The sequence below is a fragment of the Lissotriton vulgaris genome, chromosome 7 (genome assembly GCF_964263255.1).
Source record: "Lissotriton vulgaris chromosome 7, aLisVul1.2, whole genome shotgun sequence".
NCBI lineage: Eukaryota > Metazoa > Chordata > Amphibia > Caudata > Salamandridae > Lissotriton > Lissotriton vulgaris.
The window spans coordinates 1,214,497,564-1,214,519,112 of NC_141695.1; the positions used below are offsets into that span (position 1 = coordinate 1,214,497,564).

Genomic DNA, 21,549 nt, shown 5'->3' on the forward strand with positions numbered 1-21,549 from the left:
CGCGGGGGGGGGGTTTTGCCTGCCTAATCACTGCCACCCTCTCGTTTTTTATGCCCATCTGCCCTCTGTACCACTCGTTTTTTGTCCCGTTCTGCCCTCTGTCCCACTTTTGTGCCCTTCTGCCCTCAGCCCCACTTAGAATGGTGCCGGCAAGCTGCCAGCGCCATTCTAAAATAGCTAGAAATAGCTTCAACAGGAAGCACTAATAGATAAAGTAAAGCAGGTGCTCCAGTTGAAGGTCAAATTAATTTACACAATCATTAATCACCCCAAGTTTGGGGTGATTAATGATTGTGTAACTGAATTTGAGCAGCACCTGCTTTACTTTATCTATAAGAGCTTCCTGTTGAAGCTGACTTTTTTAACTATTTTACAATGGCTCTGGCAGCTTGCCGGCGCCATTCTAAAAGAGTTACAAAAGTCAGCTTGAACTTTTGACCCAATCCGTTCCGCTCGCTGATTTTGCGGGAAATTCGCAAATCTCGTGGATTGCTAATTTACCGAAAATCCGCGAAATCGGGGAGCGGAACGGATTTTACGCCCAAGCTTAATTTCCTTTAATTGAAAACGTGATCAAAGCAGCAAATTTTAAGAACCTGATGGGTTGTAATGATACAAATTCATGACGTTTAATATTTGTTTTTAATTTTATGATTTATATGGTCCAGGTGGCTATTTTCTGATCAATACCCAGTCCCTAAAAATGAAATAAAAAACATCCATGGGGCACTTTATTTGACTAAAACTATCGCCATTCTAACTTCTTGTGTTGTAAAGTGGCTGATCATTCACCTCAGATTTTTTCAGGTGCACTGATTAAATGAGTGTAAATGTTACTCTTTGCACAGACACACTTGACAAGAGTTTAGAGAAAGTTTGGCACTGATTACTACGCAATCGATATTGTGCTATAGAATTAATGATTTCATAATTGACACCATTGCATTGAAATTACATTGACTTATAACGACCAGGCTGAGGAAATTCTTGATTCACCACCGATGCTTATATTACAAGGGAAATTATTTTGATTAAGGACCAGTTTAATTGTTCAAGGCACCGGCTGTTTCAGATTTAAATGTTTTTACTTTCTTCACTATTGCACAAAGTAATCACCTATTTCAGCACATTAAAATGTCGGAAGTAAAAGTGTAGAATATTCAAGATTAATTGTTTTGAGAAAGTGATCATTTTTGCCCTGATCACCCACAGTTTTTGACTCATACTTGTGGTAACTGACTGACTGCACCCTGGGCTCTGCTAGTCAGGCCCAGGGCCAGTGCTCTGAATAAAAAGGTATTTGGTAACTAGGTGTCATTACAACTGGCACTGACAACCTACCTGTAAGTCTCTAGTATATGATAGGGGGTATAGGATTAGAGACCTAGCAGCTTGGAGGCACTTAATTGTGCACTGCTATGTTGTATGCTGTCATTTTAAAAATCAGCCCTGCTCTGCAAGGTGCTTTTAAACTGAAATTCAATGCAAATTTGACTTTACATTTAAAGGTACTTCCAAATACTAAAAAAGGTTATTGATACAAATAAGTCTCCTCTACAGTCTGCCCAAGGTGCCCTCAGGGTAGGGTGCCATGTGCAAATAAGCTAGGGCATTTAAAAAAAAGTTTTACTACAGTTTCTTTTTTCCCCATTGTAACCCTTTTAGCTCCGTAGTCTAATATGGGAATAATGTAATGCAGTGTATCTATTGACTGGAGTGTTCAAAATAATATGATTGGTTATAATAGCTACTACCACTTGCCACTGTTGAATGTATCATAACTAAAACAGAAAATAAGGTGTAGAGCTTTCTTTTCTGTGAGTCAAAATCCAGCCTTCTGGCAGCCACTTCTGATAGGCCAGCCTTAACAGGTTTTGCCAAACTACTTTGATGAGTTAATAAATGGCCTGCATAGAGGCAGAGGTTATCTAATGAGGGGGCTCTGCAGCTGCAGAGAATAGGCCATGATGGGGGCTGGGTAAATCATACCGGGCTTCAAAGAGAGCAAGACAGTAAGGAATACCAGTCAGAACAACCTCCTCTTCCTGTAATCCCCCTCACCCCCACCCCCACCCCCAGCCAGATGACAGCACCAAGAGTCGAATTTGCAGCAGGTCTGAAAAGGGAGAGTTAAGGAAAATAAGCCACACCAGTGGGTTGATTTAGCCAGCTCTTACTCAGAACGGGAGAAAATCTCCATCTTGAATTTTAAAGGACAGTGCTTTCTGGGACAAGAAAATTGCACACTTTGGAGGAAGCTGTCCTGCTTTTGGTTGGCACCTTGTACCCCATTGGTCAAGGGAGGCCCACTTCTCATCTCCCCAGAACATTTAATAGCAATCCAGGTCTGCTGCCTGAAACTACATATAGAAGAAGGACTGCCCTGCTGGAACCTGGTCTGCACCCCAAACTGTTTCACTCTGAAGGACTGCTTCTGCTGCACACTTGGAACTACGGCCACAAGGATTTTACCTTGCTTCAAAATGTATTAAGGAGTGGAGTCCCTGAAAGCAACAAGTTAAAAGAGCTTGCCTGCAACATCTCCCCTAATAAGTCCCAAACACGGAGTGTGTCCAAGTGACTTTCAAGGTTTTGGGCAGGTGCATTGTGGGAACTGTAGTCTTAACTTCTGATGAGCAACTCAGAAACTCTGTACCCTTGGATTTGTGTTATCGACACTTTGATCCAACAAGCGGAGCTTGAGGAGGAAGTTCCAGAAGTTTGGAGGCATTTTTGAAAAAATCTCCATAAGGTGACCGCCCGGATGTCAAGAGACTACCTTCCATTGTGACCCAACTTGGAATTCAGGTTTGTCCCGCTAAAAGCTCCAGAGCTCAGTGGGGGTCCGGCCGGCTGGAGAGACCCACTTGATTTTGAGAGAAATTCCTCCAGAAACGTTTCTAAATGTGAAGGTAACATTTTGACAGAGTCCTCCCACTTTGCAAATGCAACCAGGCCTCCATCATGATTGTTCTTAAGCTTTGACTTTGTCCCAGTGAAGCATGGACAGATGTTCGAAGTTGGTGCTATATGTTTTTAAGCAGTACAACATGTTTAATATTTGTTATGTTATGTTATGTTATGCGTTTTTATTTGGCGCACAGATGCTCCAGCTAAGGAGCGTCCTGGTGCCCGACAAGGCAGCTGCACAACACAACTAAACAAAAGACAAACAGTGTAAACAAACTAAGGGAATAAAAAGGTTTTCACCGCACGGCGAAAGGAGAGCAGATCTCTCATAGCACGAATCGCCGGGGGCAGGGAGTTCCACAGGTTCGCCGCGCGCACTCGAAACGAACGTCCTCCAGCTCTACTCCGCTTGAAGCGCGGCACAACAGCCAATTCTAGGTCCGCAGATCTTAAGAGTCGAGCTGGGGTGTAGTGGGCGAGGAGGGCCATGAGAATCGTTGCTGGGGACCCCTTCAGAATTTTATAGGCGACTCAGAGGACCTTAAACTGGATCCGCTGGGCCACCGGGAGCCAATGCAGTGACCGCAGGGTACTGGAGGTAGGACAGAATCTTGGGAGGCCTACCACCGCTCTAGCTGCGGCGTTCTGTATCCTGTATCCTGTATTTGAAAATGTATATCTGTGGTTCCCAATATTGGGTTGTTTTGGTGTCATTTTGATCATAAAAATATTTTCTATTCTATAAATATGTTGTGGATTTGATTTTGTATTGTGTCTTACTTATTTAATTTATTGTGGTTTATAAATGCTTCACAAACTCTTAAGTTGAGCCTTCCTGCTCACTGCCAGCTACCAAGGGTTGAGAAAAGGAATAATTTATTGAGACCTTGTCTGAACCTTATATTGTGTTGGTGACCTTATTGCTAGTGGTAGGTGCATATTTACCCCTACTAATAATCTACCTCCCAACAATTGTTTTGATGATTAATTGATTTCGGGATTTAACTGTGGTCCAATAAATGTTATTGTGGGTAGAGACACAATAATGTGTTTCCTATATTAAATGTATTGTGGGAAGAAGCTCTTCTCCAAAATATTTGTGAATGAGCCCTATTTGAATCATTGTTTTACACATAAAATGAGCCCAGCTCACATCATTCTATTCAAAGCAACACCATATTACTTACACTACACCTAATATACCTACATAGAAGCACAGACATTAGTAAACTATCTCTCTCTATCTCCATTTCCTCCTCAAATAATTGTTGCTCAAAATGCGGGGCAAAACAACAAATATAGTCAATAACATAGTTAATGATCTATTTTAGTTTGTGACAACGTTGTTCATGGGTACAGGCTGTTATTGATTGTATGTAGTTGTAAAGTGTGTTATCTGTTGATTGATGTGGTGGATTCCTGACTTTTTCTTGCTCCCCTCTTGCAGATTGGGTTTTTTGCCTGTGAATACCACTTTATTACAATATCTGATTTGTATTACCTGGACATAAAATATATGCTAACAATTTTAAAGCTTTGTTAAGCCAAATAAAAAATATAAATAGTAAAATATAATATTTAGACAATTAAAATATTTTTCTTTGTATTTTTCTCTATGTGGTGTTAGTATTATTTCTTGTCGCCTTTGATTTCTAAGAAAGTATGTTGTAATACCAGAGATCAAACATGCGTGTTGTCTGATGTTGTGTGTTTAGGTTTTACTTTTGTCAATAACAATTGGCTTACACTTTTTTGGGTGTGCTTTGTTAGTTGCATGTTCCTCGCTAAATTCTTCCTTCAAATTTGCTGATAGTGTATATTACCAATTTTCCAGCCAGTACACCTAGTTTCCTCCGCATGAGCTACAAAAATGAATACCTCAAAGTGGGATCACCCCATTTATTGAAGAGATCTGTTCACACAAGAGATAGCCGAGGCAGAGATCTTTAGGTGGAGATTCATGAATAGCATTACCAGCTCAAGAACTCAAACATGCCTTTGTGAAAAGGCCTTGGTATTTGTAATTCTGTAATATACTATGCAAACAAACCTAATATACACACTTCTGGATAGCGGAGACATCTAGCTGTAGTTAGCATGTGTTTCATAAAATCAGGTATGAGTGCCCACATACAACATTTGTAGTTTCGAAAATTAAGTCAACAGTGATAATGAATACATATTTTCTGTACGCAGGAATCCCTGCATGTCACCTTCACCGACTTCAGTTGGTGCAGAATCAGGCTGCCCGCCTGATTTTCTGCCAGCCCAAACACCAGCACGTCACCCCCCTCCTCCGTAGTCTGCATTGGCTCCCTGTTTCCAAACGCTGCACCTTCAAACTGGCATGTACCACCTTTAAGGCCCTCTCGGACGCAGCCCCCAGATTCATCTCCTCGGCCTTGTCCCGCCACATCCCTGCCAGAGCCCTTCGCTCAGCATCTTTAAATCTCCTTGAGGTCCCCAGATTTAAAAGAAAAAAGCACAGTGGCCTGAGTTTTTCGGTCCTGGCTCCCGCCACCTGGAACTCCCTACCCCTCTCTCTCCGTCTCTCTCCAAAGTACGACAGTTTCTGTACACTCCTAAAAACTCTGCTTTTTCAAGCGGCATATGAATAATCCCCACCCTGGATCAATGCTATTTATATCAAGGAGCGCCAAGAAACCGATGGTGATAGTGCGCGGTATAAATAATTTTAATAGAAATAGAAATGTGCAGCTTGTAGAGTGTTCAAAAGAGTGCTGCTCTTTTTCATGAACAATGAAATAAAAGTAAACAATAGATAGTTTTGTTATAGTGCTCATGCTATTTCAAGCAAACAGAGAACAAGAACATGTTACAAGATTGTGGGTTGCATTTTGAGTTTGGAGGATGTTGGCATTGATAAAATATGTGAAGAATGCCCTGTCTGAATGTCCCGTATGCACTAATTCTAGTGTATGTATATCAATGAACTCTCAATAGATACACGTGACATCTGGAGATTTCCACTGCAGATACACCTTGAAATCCATCCATATGTTTGTTCCTGCTCTTAAAGAACAGAACGTATGCACCTTTCTGAATGTACCCTCACACTGTATTAGTAGTTGGTGACATCAGAAAAAACATTTTACATTTGTAGATGATTCATCATTGGCCAAGGAGAGAACTTTTTATGATCCTAGTGTCCAACATTCAAAAAGGGGCAGTTTTTATGAGGTTTTGGCAATAGCTAGGTTCACAATGGGCAGTGTGCACAATACAGACAGCAATATAACCTATTTAAAACCTCATCAGTCCTAGTGTGCTGCTGGTCCCAAGCATTGCCTGGTTCACATAAATAAGGCAAAGATTAAAATATAACTTTATTGAATTGTATGGGCCAATTAATTTTTTTAAACATATATGGCAATAAGACCATTGTTTTGTAGACAATTCTGAAACCTCAAATTGGATTTACCTTGTTTGTCTTCTGATTTAGGGCTCTAGGTCTGTTGAAAATTTGGAACCCAAAAAATGTGAGAATCTTCTTGGCAGCTTATTAGGTGGCATCGTCGGATTACTGGTAAAATATCCTTTTTTACTTTACATTTCTTCCATTGGTATATAGAACTTTTCTAATGAATAACATTTGATTTCATGATAGACCTACTGATCAATTAATATGTTCAATCATAACTAAAATATTCATTTTATGTCATGAGATTATATTTTTCAGTGCCCATGTATTCATCAATGCCCTTTCTTTACAGAACAGTGTTTTAGCACCTCTTCTTGGTACTTTGTCCGGAGTGCTGGTAAAAATATCTTCTTACTTTTCCATCTAGAAATAGCCCTGCGATCATGGCATGACCTTTTTATCCAACTTCAACAGTTAAAAATAAATACAGCATGTTGGTTCTAGACGCCTAGTACATACAAACCAAAGGCAGGTGTTAGGGCATGAAGAGTTTGGGATTGTTTCGGTAACCAGTCAAGAGTTTAACACCTCCTCAAATCATGTAGTAATCAACAATCACTTTTTTATAATATGCCGAGCATACTTTTGATAGCGAATCCCAATGAAAATGACCAACATTATATTTAAACAAAAAAATACAAATTCGAAAGCATGTAATCCATCAAATATCTAGTTATTTGTTGGCTAAGTCTATTGCGCCAATTACAATGACGGACGGACTGGAGTCCGTCCGCCATCGTGGTGGTGACCGGGACCGTCTGCAATACATGTGGCGGTTCCGCACTCCAAATTAGGATATGACTACCACCATGGCTGTCACATCTTGTATTGTAACATTGGGGTGGGTGCTGCTGACAGCAGCATCTACTGCAATGTTGGAAATGCAGGTTGTGCATTTCAGTGCACTACGTGGTAGGTACCACACTGTGCATGCCACTTAGTGCACTGAAATGTAGGGGGAACCATGGGTACCCCCCCAGTGCACATACACCTCCCCGCAACACATGGAAAGGCTGGATCAAGCCTGCATCATGATATGGTGGACAGTGCCTGCTAGGCACCCCACCATTCCATGGATGCAGACTGCTCCGCCAGGCTATTGGTGAGATTGCCTGTGGTGGTTCCGTGGCAGAAGGTCTTTGCGTATGCTATGGTCACAGTGTGGATCTGCCCACCATTCTAATCTGGTGGGCGATCACTCCACGTTTGATGGCGGACAGATCACAACTGCATGACTGGTGGTGGCGGTCAGTCCGCCATCATAATGACCCTCTGAGTTTTCTAATATTCTGAAAAAAGGTTAAGCGTAAGCTAATTCAGAAACGCATACAGATGTTACCTTATATTAAACATAATTAAAAATGTATTAAACATTCTAAATATAATTAAAAAAAATTCACTAAGACGTAAGTCAAAATGGCTGTTGGATCTGAAACCAATGTTAGCTAACTATGACCATGACACCTGAAACAGGGACTTATATTTGTGAGGAATAGAGTGTAGATGAGTCTGGATAAGTAAGACTGTTAGTATTTACAAATACAATGAGGACGCTGATGATAACTTTAATAATAATGAGCCAGTAACTGAGAGTCCAAAAGTACTGCCGGTTTCTCTAACTAAGATACAGAAATAAAATTGTTCATTGTCATAGTCCAGCAATGCTGCAGTAGAGCACTATAATTCCAATGTACTGAATTAAATAATGCCAATTTACTGAATTATATTTAGAACTTAGGCCATTCCTATAATTTAAACACAATAGTCCTGGCAGTGAATAAATATTGGGAAGAAGAATCAAGGTATTTTTGTTCTGCATTTTATATCTTTACAATGCATTGAGGTGGAATGTTTATACATGCAATGCTGCACAATTTCCACGTAAAACGCATATTTGTAACAGCTGCAGCCCCTCTCTTCAGCACTTTCATAAATGTACTGCAATTTGCTTGTAGCTATATATGGGGTAAATGCATTTGAATGTTTTCATTCTATAATAATGACATAATTAGTTCATTAAGGAACACATTTCTTACTAAAACTTTGAAATAAGAAATATTGTCTTTTCTAATATTATTTGTGTCTTCACACAGGACTCTCTTCTTGGGCCACACGGGCTCCTTGGTGGACTTCTTGGGGGCAAAGGTGGTCTTCTTGGAGGCCTGCTTGGAGGAGATAAAGGAGGACTTCTTGGGGGGATTCTTGGAGGAGGAAGAGGGGAAGGAGGCAGTAAAGGGCTTCTTGGAACTGGGTTTTTGGGGTGATAATTGAAGGTAAAAATGACTTCTGATGGGAATGCTTGACAACCTCACTGCCGATGAATTTGTGTTGATCACAGCTTTTGAAACAAAGGTCATGAATTACTATATAGTTGTTTAGCAATAATTTCCTGCTTTTGGTCCTGAATATTTAGAAAAAATTGCTTTTCTCAAACGGTGCAGATGCTAAACTCTTTCATAATCCATTATAAAGTGTTTAGACATTTATAACTTTGAAATCTCAAATGTAAAGAAAGCATGTTGTATGTGAATGTGGTGCATTTCCATTAGCCTCACCAGATTTCAAATGGCTAACACTTTGGTATGAACTTTGGTATGAACAAAGGCTGAAGTGAAACACATCAATATTCTGTGCAGAGGGATTTCTCATCGTCCAGGATAATTCCACAGGGCATATTCAGAAAGACCCAGCACATGTACTCTGTACCACCAGCAGCCTTCTGTTTCATCAGCAGAGCTCTCGGGTAGAATAGATGTATTATTTCAATATCAGTGCTATTAGCTAACACCCATTCAATTTACAGTAATAATTTCTATCGCCAGGCCCCTTTGCAGTTACCAGTACACTATTCTAGCATCAATTGTGTGCCAAAGTGTTGTTTCAGACCACATAATCGGAGCCATTGTTTTGTGGCAATAAATGTTCTGTTACATCTGTTTCCTCACATATCCTCCTACTCTGGTTGCAATATCATTGAATGGTCTTAAAAAGGATTGTGTGCTTTACATTTGTCCTGGGCAAATCTCAATCCAAATGTATTTAACTGCGTATACACAAGCTATCAGATTGGCTTCAACTGCTAATCAGGTCCAGGGGGTGATCAATGAATGGTGTCACCTTAGAATGCACAAAAAAACATAAAACCCCCAACATGTTGGTTAGAGTTTCATGGACATGCTACCAGCTAGTGATTGAGTAAGCAATTTCGTCAGTTCGATATTGAGTGGAATATCCTTTTCTGTGTTTTACAAATTGATCATTTTTGACAGTTAATCTCCTCACGCTGGGGATGAGTGGGATGATTTGCTAGGGTAGAGTTGGTTGAAATTGTGTCATAATTTGACCTGTACGTAATTTGATCATTTAACCTCATACTATACAGGAACCGTCTATTTTATGTGGTCAAAGTCCGTTCTTTAGGAGAATGAGATTTATGGTCAGCTCATGAGTAGAATACTTACCCAAAGTTAGCGTTGGAGTGAATGGTGTCTTTAGTTTGTGATTGAGCTTAATATTTTCTATGGGGGTGTAGAATGATTTCTTCATTCTAATATTTGAGTGTGATAATGCCTTTGATTGATTTGTGAGAAGAATAAGCTTTTTTTGGAATGATGATTGTCTAGAATAGACATGCTTCTTTAGTTATTGGGTGGAATGATGCCTTGGTTATGGTTTCTGATAAGATTTGCTCTTTAGGTAGCAGTAGATCAGAAGTCTTTCCAAGCTTAAATTTTTCATTATATTCTATGTTCTTCTTTTTTAAAGGGTGCTGCATTTAGTCTCCAAAATCCTTGATGCATGAACCAGAGGACCAAAGCCATCGTATTGGATTTACTACTTCTCTGCCTTTTCATCCAAGACTTTCTCCTCATTCTCATTTCATTAGTATATGTATAGGATCCCTTGTGTACTTCCTAATAAAATAGAAAAAGCATTTCAAAGTTTGCCTCTTCTCCATTATTGACCAAGAAAAAAAGATGACTAGGTTTGAATGTTTTTTTGCAATATGCAGGCGCTAATCTCGATGATAGAAAAAACAAAATGCATTTCACTTTCATTTTTTTCTAAAGTAGCTGGGTCCCACCCATTTAGTGACTTTACTAATCTGAAAGAACAGGGAAATTGTCGTCAGATCCACAATATCATTTATTATAAAAGAATAGTACATTTAAAACTAGTAGTTTGGGATCCAGACAAAGGTACACACAAAAGGGGAGCTTGGAGGGACAAACTGAAAAACATAAAATAATTTAAGCAAACTACAAAATCAGAAATATCAAAAAATGCAAAGAGTTTCTAAGATGCTAGGTTTTCATTCTGGAGAGTGACATTGGAGAGTGATTCAACAAGCTCCATCAAAGATTTGTCATAAGGAGTGAACGAGTGAAAGGTAATCTATTGCAATAGAGAAGGTGCTACTATACAAACTGTGTATTCAGTTCTATCTTCAGACTACAGGTCTTTTCTTAGCTAAATATTTATATAAGTAACAGATGGTCACACAAACAAAATATGTATGATGCTTTTCAGTTATTTGAAATATTTACAATGAGAGAATTACATTTTGGTCAAAACTAAATGAAAGCTGAAAAACGGTTAAAAATTAAACAGGAAGTGCCCAGAGCTAAGGATTAGCTGTTGAGGAATCCATCTGATCAACTCTCTTCACCCCGAGTGTTAGAAGCATGCAGCAACCTGAGATATTGCTCATTGCCTGAGCACTGCACAAGCATTTACACACAGATGCAGCATGGTGATCTAAATGCTAGAACATAAATAATGTGTGAAAACATTCAATTCCACCTGATAGTAGAAAAATGAAAAAGTTCATGTTGACCTTCCTGCTTCAAGGTATTTTCAGAACGAGCCTCTACTAAGAAAGTATAAAAAATTATATACTTGAAATATTTTCTGCATCAATATTTATCTGATTGAATTAAAAATAATGTCAATAGGATTAAGTGCAAATATAAAGTCTGTAAACAACATCACCATAAGTAATATTCAACTATAACTGTGCTACAGAGAGGCAAAAAAAGCAGATGTTACTCTTGAACTTTGAAAGTGGTAAATTACAGATATCTGTTCCACAGTAAACCAAGTGTGCAAAGCGCAGAAAACAAACCTGACATCAGCATTATTAAAGAATATAGTTTACAAAAACATTTACTAAGAAACAACAGATTTTACATGTAGTTCCTCTGTGTTGTGAATAAAATATATCAATACTTTCATGGTGTACCAACCAAAATCTGCACTCTGCATGCTGTAAGAAATGTTCACTCCCTAATATTCTTTCAAGCTTTTTTTTGATAATCAACTTTATTAGATTTATAACAACATGTAAATTCATTGGTTGCAGTTCAATAATCATAGGTATGAGCATTACAATGCATTTAGTTGACAGGGAAAAGGGCGGTCCATCGGGGTGTAACACGGCAGTCCAGACAGTAAGTACAATTGTAGATAAACTAAAATGAAGACAGATCAACATGGTGGCAGCATATTTAACCATTTACCCCACACTTTACTGAATAAGTCAGGGCAACCCTGGGCTTCGAATAGGGCTTCCTCCTGGATCCCACACCAGTCCACTCCCCTCCTCCATCCCTGTACAGCAGGTGTCTTTGCCTGGGACCATTGCGCCGCTATGTCTCTCTTGGCCACCGCCACAGCTGTCCCCAACAGGTGCTTGTCTGCCCCAGAGCCATCCAAGCCGTCAAACACCCCCAACAACATACGCACCGGATCATGGGGAACCTCCCATCCCTGCGTGAGTTCGCGCTCCACACCTCTCCAAAACGGCGACATAGCCGGACAGCACCGCACCATGTGATAAAAATCGGATGGGGCGGAGGCACACTGTGTACATGCTGGAGAGGGCTTCATCCGGGCCTGGAATAGACATGTCGGGGTGAGGTATGCTCTGTGAAGGTAGTAAAGTTGAACCAGGCGCAACTTGGAGGATGTGGTCAGGGTGTTGGGCGCCATAAGGGCATCCCTCCTGTCCACCTCCCCTAGGGGGCCCAGCCAATCCTCCCATCGAGCCCTAAGCCGATCTGGACCATCGTTCACCAGGGACCGGTATATGCTGGACACTCCCCCCTCCCTAGGTTCCCCATCATCACCTGAGCCTCCAGCGGGCTGAACTCTGGCAGGGAGACAGGGGGTGAGAAATGTGTATGAAGGGCATGTCTGAGTTGTAGGTACTTGTAGAGTTGGGAGTGAGGAAGGGCATGGCGCTGCTGCAGGTCCACAAAGGATCGGATGTGGTCCCTCACCCAAACATCCCCGAGCACTAAAACCCCGATGAGGTCCCACTGTCGGAACCCCTGCAGGGACGAGACCTCCTGCTTCCAGGACATATGCCAAAGTGGTGTCTGCCGTGTGAGTTTCCAGTCCTACCTCATGTGGCGTAGGGCCGTGCACCAGGCCAGAAACACCGTCCTGGTGACCGGGGGCATAGCCTGTGGCACAGGGCTACCATATAAAAACACCTGGATCTGTGTGAAGTCTGACGTGCTGAGTTCCACGTGGTATGCAGGGTCGGACCAGCTGCCTGCATACCAATCGTGGATGACGATGAGTTTCGTGGCCAGGTAATAGAGGTGGAGATTGGTAACTCCCATACTCATGTCAAACGGGGGAATACGGCAGTGCGCCAGGGATAAACATGGTCTCCGGCCTCCCCAGAGAAACCGGGTGAGGGCACCGTCAAGCTCGCGGAACCAACTACCCGGGAGGCGGATAGTAATGTTTTGCAGTATGTAAAGAAAACGGGGGAGGACCATCATTTTGAAGAGTGCTCTCCTGCCCAGGGGGTTAAGGGGAAGTGTCTGCCATCTCTTGAGATCTGCCTTCGTCCTAACGACCAAAGGTGTGACATTCAAGGCCCATTGGAGCTCTGGCAAAAGAGCTTTCCAAATGCCAAGATATTTGACTGAGTGTCTCCTAAGGGGGATGTTCGACTGCCAGTAGCAGCAGTCTCTGGAGGGATGCAGGGGGACCAGAGTTGACTTCGCCGCATATATGGCTATCTTATTAACCTGGCTCAAGTCCCAGGCCCACCCCAGAATAAGTGGGTCCTGTCGGATGAGTGCCACCAGGGGTTCCATCGCCAGCGAGAATAGGAGTGGTGAAAGCGGACACCCCTGATGGGTGCCCCTCTGGATAGGGAATGCCTCAGAAAGCTCCCCATTAATGGGTACACATGCTCTGGGATTAGTGTAGAGAACTCTGATCAGATGGCGGAATGAGGGATCAAAACCCCTCCTGTCCAGCACATCCTGTAGATAAGCCCAATTCACTGTATTGAAGGCCTTCTCAAAGTCTATGAAAAGCAGTGCCAAGTACAGGGTTAGGTGACCGCAGTGGACCAGAGCCAGGTGGAGACAACAAATTCAGTGGTGAGTGCCCCTGGCAGGTATGAAGCCGCACTGGTCGGGGTGGACCAGTTCTAGCAGGAAGGGTCGGAGTCTCTGAGCCAAGACAGTGGCAAAGATCTTGATCTCCGTGTTGATCAGTGAAATCGGGCGGTAGTCTGCACAGTTTAGGGAGGGTTGCTGCGTCTTCTGAATAACCACTATTGTGGCCACATCAGACTCGGGCTGGAATGTCCCTATCTCTGCCACATGGGGGAAAAGGTCTACCAAATGGGGGGCCAAAATATCCTGAAAGGCCGCATAGTACTCTTGAAGATACCTATCGGGACCGAACGTTTTACCGGGGTGTAAGAGCGAGATAGCGTCCTGGATTTCCTCCAGGGTGAAGGGGCGGTCCAGGGCCTCCGCAGTCTCCTGGGAGAGACACGGCAGTCGGGTACCATTCCTGTCTAGCAAGTCAGCCAGAGGAGCGACCGGGGGTCAAGCGGTGTAAAGGGTCGTGTAGTAAGCAGCAAAAGATTGTGCAATGGCTGAGAACGTCACTTGGAGGGCCCCGGTGTTCGAACGGACATCAGGAATAATACAGTTGACTTTGGGATAAGACACAAGGTTATGGAGGAGCTTGCCATTCTTATCACCCCACATGTACATACGAGCAACCAACTAACACCAAAGCTTCTTTGTAGATTCCAGCAAGATCCGGCGGATCTCCTTGCGCACTGCTGCCAGTTGTCAGGAGGAATCCCCCGGGTCACTTATGAGTTGAGCCACTTCCAGCTGCGTCGCCCGAGATTCCAGCTGGACAAGCTGGGCTGTCTGCTCCGATCGCTTCACATGACCCTGGCCACCCCCCGGTTAACGGCCTTGCTAGCCTCCCACAGCATCCCCAGCGAGGGAACCGAGCCCGTATTGGTGGAGAAATAGTGACGCAACTCCTGACCAAGTGACTCCACTGTCGCAGAGTCCTGCAAGAACCAGGCGTTTAGTTGCCAAGTCGCTTGTGGACCCGTCAGAGGGAACCTGAGAGGAGGGAGATGGGAGAGTGATCCGAGATCCACCTGTGCAATATTGTGGCCCCAGATACCAGCTGGCAGTCTGTGGCCGGCATAAGGAGAAGGTCAATTCGGGAGTGAGTATGATGGGCTGCTGACATGTGGGTGTATTGTTCCCCATGGGGTTCCAAACCTGCCACAGGCCACGGAGACCTAGGGCCGAGGACCAACTTGAGAGATCTTCGCGAAGGTGGCCCGGGCCCCGGATGGGGTCCCTGTCGTATCACGCAGGGGCTGCAGGACGGCGTTCAAATCCCCCCTACCACCGTAAGTCCCTGCGGGAGGGAGGAGATCACTTGTGTAAGGTACCAATGGGAGCCCCCGATGACGGCCCGTAGGCGGCCAAAAATAACACACTGGTGGAAAATGTGATCTGCTTGTCAACTGTGGACCAATCAGAGAAACATAGCTACCAAGAAGAACTGCAACCAGCGGCCCGTAGGTGGCTAAACAAAACAAACTGTCGAGGAACAACGGTCCCCCGTCCCTCCCAACCCCCCAACTAAGCATGGGCGGAAAATCCGTTTCGCTCGCGGATTTTGCGGATTTTCGGTAAATTCGCAATCCGCGAGATTCGCGAATCTCCCGCAAAATCCGCAAATCCGCGAGCAGCGGATTTTGCTCGCACTGCTCGCACTGTTCGCGTGAGTTCGCGGCTTCCCAGTACAACTTCGCGCCCCGCGAATAAGTGCACAATTGCAGAAATACGATCTTAGCAAAACTGAAACTACTTACCAGGTTCAAAAGTTCAGGCTCATCATTAGTAGCCATTTCCTGTAGTGCTTCCTGAGGGGCCCCTCCAGAGTTCAGCTGCCAGTTGCAACTATTATGTGACCCTGCTCTGAACCTCAGAATAGTTACACATATGCCACAAAGGTCCTGAATTACAGCTAAGGGAGACAAGCAGGAGCCAGGCTGGAGGTTCAAATCCATTAATCAGCCCCTAATTCATTATTGTCAGTTGGGGCAGGGCAGGTGTTGTAACTAATTTTGCAACAATGAAAGCACTTAGCAAGTGCAAAAGATCACTAATCAGGAAGCACTAAGGAAGCAGGTGCCAGCTAAAAAAATATTCTGTGACACATTAATCAGCCCCAAATTAATTCAGGTTACTTGAGGCAGGGAAGGTGTGCTTGCGTTGCCACAATAATGTACACTGACTGGACAACCAGAGGGTGCTGTGATGAAACAGAGGGTGGCATGGGTGGGCCAGAGGGTGGCATGAGTAGTCAGAGAGTGGCAGTGGTGACAGAGAGTGGCAGTGATGAAGAAGAGTGTCCCAAACAGGCTGGACACGTAGAAACAACAAGTTCGCGAAACTTGCGACCCGACAGGTAAGTTCGCAATTTGCGACATTGTACAAAACCCTTGCAAACTGGCAGAAACCCGCGCAAACACAAAAAAAAAAATCCGCAAATTCGCGAGAATTCGCGGATTTTGCGGATTGCGAGTTCGCAAATCCGCAAAATTCGCGAACGCGAGATTCGCAAAATTTGCCATGCTTACCCCCAACTCCCCACACCCTACACTTCTGAAGTCGAAGCATCTGTCGCCCCAAAACCTCAACTACTAACTACCGTACAAAGAGGTGATTCGCTACTTTAAAACGGTTAGCAACAATCAGTCAGGAGCATGGCTGAGTTGGACCCCCCTCCATGTATACGGATGCATGCCCACGGTAGGTAAGCAGGGAGTGTATAGCTAATAAGTCATAAGATGGTTTAGATCCAGAATGGCAGTTAGAAGGTAAACCCTGGCTAGGTCTGCCAGAGGAGCCAGGGAAGAAGCCTGTTCACGGAGTCGGGGATAGGCTCGTTATAGCCAGTCCTGAAGGGTGGAATGAAGGCACACAACTTGTAACACTGATCACATAATCTTTCAAGCTTTATCGACAACATGTTGCCCTAGGAAATTGTATTACTGGTTGAAAGGAGGAAAACCTACTTAAGTAGCAACCACGATTCTTGTCAGGATCAAACAGAGTCAAAGTCTTTATGGTGTACAAGTTTGGTAGTTGCCAGCTTCTCCCCCTCATCCTGACAGAGATGGAACATCCTACCCACACCATTGCCCCTATGTCTTAACTAAAGACCAACTGCCAGCTATACCTAGTCATGTGATCCAGGATGCATGCACCAAATGCTTGAAAGAAGAAAATGCCAACATTCTAAAAGTGGCATTTTCAGAATTGTGACTTGAAATTGAACTTTATACTAAATATAGTTTTAAATTACAATTCTGTAGAAACCAAACTCAACTTTCCCACCTGCTCTCAACTGAAAGTTACAACTTGTAAATCTAATAAGGGAACCCAACATTATTCTATGGAAGAGGCTGGCCTTGCAGGAGTGAAAACATGAAATTAAGAGTTTTTCACTTCCAGGACATGTAAATGTTGAAAGCACATGCCCAACATTCAAATCCATTGTTCCCTGTCCCAGGGGCTGTTTAGGTTCTACTTTTGGATTAACATATGCATTAAAAAGGAAGTTTTTAGAAGCAGGATTAGGTTAACCCACTGCCCACTCACACTACTCCTCTCACCATCAGTGATCGGCAGACCAATTGACTGCAGCTGCAGTTGGAGGCTGTCGCTTGGCGTCCAGATCATGGCTTTTTGGATTGCTTTCCGGATCGGGATGCAGTTGAATGAATTCAGAGTAATGCAGTGAAGATCAACATGATGGGGCTCGGAGGGAAGACAACCAAGCTGGTCGCCACCAGATCGACCACAACAGGTGGTGTAAGCTCAGGAGTGGCTCCGGAGGTAGCAAAGGACCCTAAACAAAGACAGAATACTGCTGGTGCCAGACGGGAGCCTGGAAAGAAAAAAAAGTATTTATGGCACCTCTTGGTAATGGGATACAGTAGGGTGGGACTCTAAACAACTATAGCCTCCTGGTTTGCCCCCCCTGTTAGGGGGATGTGAAAACTGTCAAACCCTCCTTTGATCCAAGCAAAAGAGACCTAAGTTTGCTGCCCTTACACCAGGCGAGGGTTATACCCACACGAAACCCTTGCAATGTTCGAAAGTCTTTGGGCACAGAATGGCAACTTGGACAAGGGAAATAGCCCCCCTGTAATTGCCTCAGGAAATGTACAATGTGTTAATCCCACCCCGAATCTGGGGGTGGAAATGAGTTTTGCCACACAGGAGGCAGGAAGAAGAGGTGACCCCCTAGGCAGCTAAATCTAAAATAGAAGATATCTTGCCTGGACAGGGAAGTCAAGCTGCAAACAAAGAGAGAAGTTATTTTTCTGACAGATGGTTCAGATTCATCTAAACCGGAGTGCTCATCCTTAGAAAGTCAACTTTCTCTGGATTCTGACAGTAGTGTTTCCTTGGACAACCCTTAAAACAAGCAAAGAAAGAGAAAGTCCTCAAAGAAGAAACACAGGAGTGTGGGAAAGGAGGGCCCAATATGGAACGGCAAGCAGCAGCTGAATTGGAACTACTGCAATGCCCAGCTTTCATTTCAAGATCCTGGGATAATCGATAGGGATTAAGCTGAAGCAGGGATCGCAGCCGAGGGACAAGAACGATTTCTCACCACCATCTTTCTGTCCTTTAAACAAATGCAGGAAGAGAACCGCAGCGAAAACCAACGGGCAAGGGTCACCTCAAAGACCCTGCAGATCAGAAAGTGAAAGCTGATCAAAGTCAGTGGAGAATTTGCAGACCAACTGACCACTGTTGAAGGCTGTACAGAGGCCTTGGAGACGGAAGAAGACACCCTGAAAGCTCAGAATGCATCTCAGGGTGCGGCGCAGGTTGATCTCATACTCAAACTGGAGGACCAGGAGAACCACCAGCTGCGCAAAAACTACATCTGCTAGGGATTCCTAAAGCGGTGGAGGGCGATAACCCAAGAGACTACGTGGTTAATCTACTAAGAGGCGCATTCCCGGATCTAGTTAAAATGGACTGGAATGCGGTAGTCCAACCAGTTCACCTCTTCCCCTTAACAGCGAGGAAATACCCACATAATGAATCTGAAAGGCCCAGGGCAATGCTTATCTGTTTTGGAAATTTCTTATTGAGGCAACATATCTATGTTAAGGCATTCCCAAAGGCAAAAAATCTTTTGAAGGGGTCTCATTGTACGGTAAACTGGACTTCACACATGCTACTGTGGAGCGATGATGGCGCCTTCAGCAGCTAATCAACCCCTTCCAAAGAATAGGAGCAGAAGTCGACCTCCTAAACCCGGCCAGGTTAAAGGTCATCTTCAGAGGTCACGTTTATAGCTTTAGATCGGAAATACAGGCCCAAGAGTATTTAACAGTCCGGGGAACAGTAATAATAATGGTAAATTATATTTAGGATGAACCTACAAAGATATTACTTGGAGGAGGTTGCGGTGGAAGGCTAACTGGGGCAGGGATGAGATTCTTCTCTTTTTTGTCTGTTTCTTCTTTTTTCACTATGCGGAAAGAGGAGTGGTGGGCGTAGGGGTCTGGGGACACAATGCTCAGGCTATGCCTGATTGCTCTTTTTTGGGGGGGATGGGGTGTGGTGGTGAGGGGGATGGGCAGGTGGATAAAGGGAATTACCCAATTTGTTTGCGTTTGGTATTTGTTTTGTAAGACCAGTCATTCCAGCAGTTATAGGTATTATCTTGCGCATGGATGGCATAGTATATTATGGCAGTACGAATGATGGGTGCTGGGAAGCTCTGCATAGCCATGGTTAATATATGCGGGCTAAACTATGCAAATAAAAGATAGAAGGTACATCTAGGGCTGCAATCATTGAGAGCAGACGTCTGCCTGCAGGAAACCCATATAGAAGAGTCAAAGGTGGGCCTTTTAAAAATCTTGGATATAGGCTGATAGGAGGGAACACTCAAGGATCACATACCTGTGATGTTGCCATACTAGCCCAACACAATAGAATGCAGTTTCCTCAGACCCAGGTGAAATGGGTGATCACTAAGTGTACCATAGTGGGGATGGACACTTTTATGCTTTGCTCTGTTTATGGGTCTATAGTGGATGATCCTGGAGTCCTTAACTGGTTAACTAATGAGTTGGCACTTTAGCCACTACCCATCATCCTCTGCAGAGACCTTAAGGTCAATTTACCAAATAACTGGGAGTCCACCCCTATGTATGTTGGGAGGAAACCTAAAGTGTTTCAAGCGCTTTCGCTTCTTGTAGCATGCATGGCTTGATGTATGTCTGGCCAACGGTGAGGTCACTAGAAGAAGGTTTTAATTTGTTTCTGCCCCTCACCACAAACATGCACAACTGGATTATTTTTTTGTATCATCCATGATTCAGTCAAAGTGCAAAATAGATAGACACCCCAGACTTGTATCTGACCATAATCCTCTTGTGCTGGAATTGGCGGGGATTGGGGCGGGTTTGATAACCTCAACCTGGACCTTTGAAAGAGCACCACTCCTTGACAAAAAATATATGAAATACATGAAGGATTGGATACCGGAATTTCTGAGGGAAAATACAGGAACAGCCTCCCTAGTTAATGTCTGGGATTCCCTCAAAGCCAGCATCCAGGGGAAACCATCCAATGTTCTTTAAACAAAGGGAAAGACGATAAACGAAAGACACAGGAACTCCACCTAAGATGTGTCAAAGCAGAATTAAAACTTGTAGCAGCTGTACAGCTAGGGAATGGGGTAGGTGAGGCTCAAATGGAAGTCGCAATAGCTAAAGTTAGCAATGTCCTTATGAAGAAATCACTTGACAGAGCTATACTCCATCAAGAAAAGATTTATGAAAACAGCAAGAAGATAGGTCACCATTTGGCGGCACTAACCCGGCAGGAGTACATACAAAGGGAGGTCATTAATATCAGGAATCCCACTGTCGTTATAGTTATTTATTTATTTGTATTTATTTTTATTTGTGTTTAAAGAGTTTTATATAGCGCTGGCTAGACCCAAAGGTATCAGAACGCTTTACATGAGAATCAACAATGTAACAGAGAAAGTTCAACAATTACACAATACATCCCAAAAAATATGCAAAACAATTAGGAGAGGCGAGAAAGGAGAGAGAAAGGTAGTGGACGGGGCAGGGGAGGTGAGAAAGGGAGTATAAGGGAAGAGACAATAAGGAGAGATGGAAAGAAGTCTGTCTAAAGACCGACTGGGTAGGTGACGACCAAGGAGGGAATCCACGGCCCATCTCCCCTGTAGCTAAACCAAGTAGCTCCATCGGGCATCAGACAAAATAGTTCAGTCTTAATATATTGAGAGAAGTGGGAAGGAGAGACCTAAATAGAGGTATAATGCAGGAGGAGATGACAGGAGAGACGAAAGGAAGTGCAACAATGTGGTTCAACAATATACCAGAAAAAGATCAACAAGTAAACATTATATCAAACAATCAGCAATACATTAGGGGAGGGGAGAAAGGAGAGAGAAAGTAGTGGGGAGAAGGGGAGGAGAGAAAGTGAGGATAAGGGAAGAGACAACAGTAGAGACGAAAGGAGGTCTGTCTAAAGACCGACTAGGTAGGTGACGACCAAGGAGGGAATCCACGGCCCATCTCCCCTACAGCTAAACTAGGTAGCTCCATCGGGCATCAGACAAAATAGTTCGGTCTCAATACATAGAGAGAGGAGGGAAGGAAGGAGAGACATAAATAGAGGGAGGATGCGGGAGGAGACAGCAGGAGAGACGAAAGGAAGTGCAACAATGTGGTTCAACAATATACCAGAAAAAGATCAACAAGTAAACATTAAATCGAAGAATCAGCAATACATTAGGGGAGAAGAGGAAGGAGAGAGAAAGTA

The 21,549-nt window shown here is 43.6% G+C and overlaps 1 protein-coding gene across 1 annotated transcript in view; it reads left to right on the top strand.

Moving 5' to 3' along the window:
* The window catches only part of LOC147703264 (uncharacterized), a 90,123-nt gene extending 79,833 nt beyond the window's left edge, over nt 1-10,290 (top strand). The window contains exons 8-11 of the mRNA XM_086928900.1: nt 6,374-6,457; nt 6,645-6,689; nt 8,446-8,625; nt 10,118-10,290. Of these exons, the coding sequence (XP_086785026.1) occupies nt 6,374-6,457; nt 6,645-6,689; nt 8,446-8,616 (300 nt within the window). The 3' untranslated portion in view covers nt 8,617-8,625; nt 10,118-10,290. The remainder of the gene's footprint in view (nt 1-6,373; nt 6,458-6,644; nt 6,690-8,445; nt 8,626-10,117) is intronic.
* The last annotated feature ends 11,259 nt before the right edge of the window (nt 10,291-21,549 follow it).